Genomic DNA, 3,267 nt, shown 5'->3' with positions numbered 1-3,267 from the left:
CAACAGTAGCAGGGCGCTGACGTGGAGACACTTCCTCGGCCATCTTCTTGCGCAATCGAGGCAGCAGTATAACTCATCACCGCTCGTATCCTCGCTTTATACCCATAGGGTCCTGTCGTTACTCGCTCATGCATGTCAGCACCCCGCCCACTTAATGCGTTACAATCATCTGCGCAGCTTTGTACACAATCGATAGCCCATTTCAAAGGCAATAGACTGTTGATTGTATAAACTGGCGAGTCTGCGATATTTTGAAATCGTGCGTAATGCTTCTTCCTGCGGGGCATGCTTTAAATTTTCTACAGCATCATCAACTTCTTGCTGGTAGACTTGTTCAGAGTGGTATGCAAGAAAGGCTCGGTATGTCTCTCACAATGACACAACAATATCGTGTTTGTACTGAGCTCGATAAAATTTTATCACCTCTCTTCGAAGCTCACTACCTAGAAGTTTGAATGACACATTTTCTTCATCGTCGCTGCTGGTGTTGCTGTTGTTGGACGCACTGCTTGTGCTCGCGCGCGAGGACGCGTTGCTGAAGAGTTCTCCGTTCTCACTCATGTTTATGTCGTTATTGCGTCTTACATACACACACTTCTGATTATAGAATCGCCGGTTTTATCCTCTCTCGAGGCCATTAATAGGGGTTCCAACGCATCTTACTCTGTGCAGACATAAGGGCGGACATTGGCTTAACTTTTACATTCCCACCTGCCTTATGAACACCTGTGAGATACCGCTTAGCCGCCGGACTGCGCATATAATCATATGGTAATGGCGCAAAGTTATGTAATATTTTCAAAAGTTCCTTTTCTTTTACAGAAAACGAGTGCGATGATGAGGATGCAAAATACTTGATAACATCGAGTATATTTAACCCTGTTATAGGAGATTGTATCTGACCTAATTCGTCCCACCGAATTAAAGACTGCTTACGGTAAAATTCCAAGAGAGATTTTGCATAATCTTGCTGATTTGTTTTGAAGAAAATTCCTACCAAGTGTTCTAATGAGGGATTTATCGGTGTATTCTGATTGTTGCCAGGGGTTGCTTTTTCAAGCCTTTGCAGAGCTGCAGAGGGAAGGGGTACTGTCATTGCCTCATTAGCGGCGGAACGCCTGCATTTTCTCACATTCTTTTTGTTTATTTTCTTGCGAAAAGTAGAGCGCGGGATAATTAGCGAGCGCCCGAGCCCGCCCCCGCTCTATTTCCCGCGCAGACATCGCGACAACGCGTGCGCTCGCACCCGCCGCCGCTATGACAGCTGTCGTTCGCGTGCCCCCCATTTATTGCGGTATTTTTAGCTGCCATGGCGATATCCGGAGGCGATTCTAATATGTTCTTGTTGACACCATCATTAATCTTGTTAGTATCATTACCGTTCGAGGTGAGGTCAGAGACCAGGTGGGTCAGATGTCGGTCGACCGTGGACTTTGGAACAAGACAATACTCTTTCATATTTCTAATCAAATTAAAGATGTAAATGCATTTACAGCAAGCGGGAGTAGAATGGATAAAATATTTCCCCCGGTGCGAGATGAGAGAATTTTTTCTTCTTTTTAAGAGACGTTTTCTTCAGAGACTCTTCCTTGATAGCTTGCCGATATCGTTTCAATTTCTTAATAATACTTTTTTCCGTGGTTAAGTTTTTCCTTAAGAAATTTGAAAAAACTTCGGCAATGCAATTGATCTGCTGTTTATCCAGCTGTAATATAAAGCCGGAACGTCGTTTTGGCTTTAGTGAACAGATAAACGATAGTACATCAACAAATCGAGGTGTGAGGGGCTGCCTTGTCATGGTGCAGGCTGCATGTCATCAATCGTAATGTATGAATTGAATTTGTCGGGATATCCAATCCAGCGAACAAGATATTCTCTCTGCTTTTTATTTCTGTTCCACCTCGATGACAGGATCTTGTACGGGTAAACACTTGGCAGTGATGTCGGGACGAGCTCCTCTCGATAAAACAAACCTTGGACTTCTTCGCCGCTTAAATCTTCCAGATAATACCCGACTATGTTCTGACGATTGTCAATCTGTCGAATTTTAAATATCTCCTCCGTATTTTGTATTTCATATCCCTTGTGAAATGCGTCGGTACGAGAGCGCGCTGCGATGCGCACAGTGTCCCCAACCTTTATATTCTGATTGCTAGCATGCGATCGGTCCTTTTTTATATGCACATTCAATGAACGAGCATACATTTGTCGAAAGAGACGTTGACACTGCGCCCGCGTGTAATGGCGGTGCACGTCCAGTGGCGCGGCGCCTTTCAAACCCGCGTGCGCGCGCTCATTATAGGCTAAAACAATATCCGGGAGAACGTCGATATACCTCAGCGTATCTTTTAAGGTTAAATATTTATATATGCGTTCCTTGAGGGTTCTGATGTGTCTCTCTGCAATGCTAGCCTTTATTTCCTTCGAATGCGTGGTATACCACTGCATCTTATGTTCGCGCAGTAAGCCGTTCACTGTATTATTTACAAACTCTCGCCCTGCATCGGTGAAGAGGTGAGTTAAACCTTTAGCATCCTCAGTATTTAACACCGATTTTAGTGCGCTCGCAACCTCCGTCTTGTTTTTACTCTTTAAGGGTCTTACTTGCATATGACGACTAAGCACATCTACACACACGAGCAAATAGTTGGTTTTATCGTTTTGTCTTGATAAGTTTCGCATGTCTGCCAGATCACACGTTAAGATTTTGCAAGGTCCTATAGCCATTGTTTGGCGGCGCGGGAATTTTTTGCGAGTATGTCTGTGAAGAGTATACACACGCTGCGATGACAAAGCATTTTTCACATCCGATTGTGTAATATTATCCTTTCCTAATTGCGTGCGAGCGGCGTCTAACAACGCTTGTATTCCACCTAAGCTGTGGGGCTTTGTATAGTCTTCATACAAGTCCTTTAGAACTTGCATGGTTCTGTCGGTGATCACCATTGGTAGACAAGCTGATGTGGAAAATATTCACAGAGGATATTACTGCGAAACTGCAGTTTATCTGGAGTTTCACAACCGAGGTCTATGAGTAAATAACCGCGAGATTTCGAGAGAACAACCTTTTTATATAACTCCAAAAACCGCTTGGCTTCACTCTTGCCATATAACTGCCTACCGAGGCATTCTAACTGTCCGAGATCTCTCTGTTTTAGCAAAATAAAATGAGAGGTATTTAGTGAAATACGGCTGTGCTTCCCTTTCATAAATACATTTTGAACGAGGAGTACGACAGATGTGTTTTCGTGTCGTCCCTTTGTAAAG

At 43.9% G+C, this 3,267-nt stretch overlaps 1 protein-coding gene across 1 annotated transcript; it reads right to left on the bottom strand.

Moving 5' to 3' along the window:
- Positions 1-1,794: 1,794 nt before the first annotated feature.
- Positions 1,795-2,925, bottom strand: LOC138859619 (uncharacterized). The gene has a single exon (XM_070115408.1). It carries the CDS (start codon positions 2,923-2,925, stop codon positions 1,795-1,797), a length of 1,131 nt encoding a protein of 376 aa, XP_069971509.1.
- Between the last annotated feature and the right edge of the window lie 342 nt (positions 2,926-3,267).

The sequence above is a fragment of the Penaeus vannamei genome, chromosome 37 (assembly GCF_042767895.1).
Source record: "Penaeus vannamei isolate JL-2024 chromosome 37, ASM4276789v1, whole genome shotgun sequence".
NCBI lineage: Eukaryota > Metazoa > Arthropoda > Malacostraca > Decapoda > Penaeidae > Penaeus > Penaeus vannamei.
Note: the sequence above shows the minus strand (reverse complement) of the source record. Positions and strands in the feature narration are given on the sequence as shown.

Excerpts from the sequence above, each read along its gene's own strand:
- LOC138859619 (XM_070115408.1), bottom strand. The coding sequence starts at position 2,925 with ATGCAAGTTCTAAAGGACTTGTATGAAGACTATACAAAGCCCCACAGC.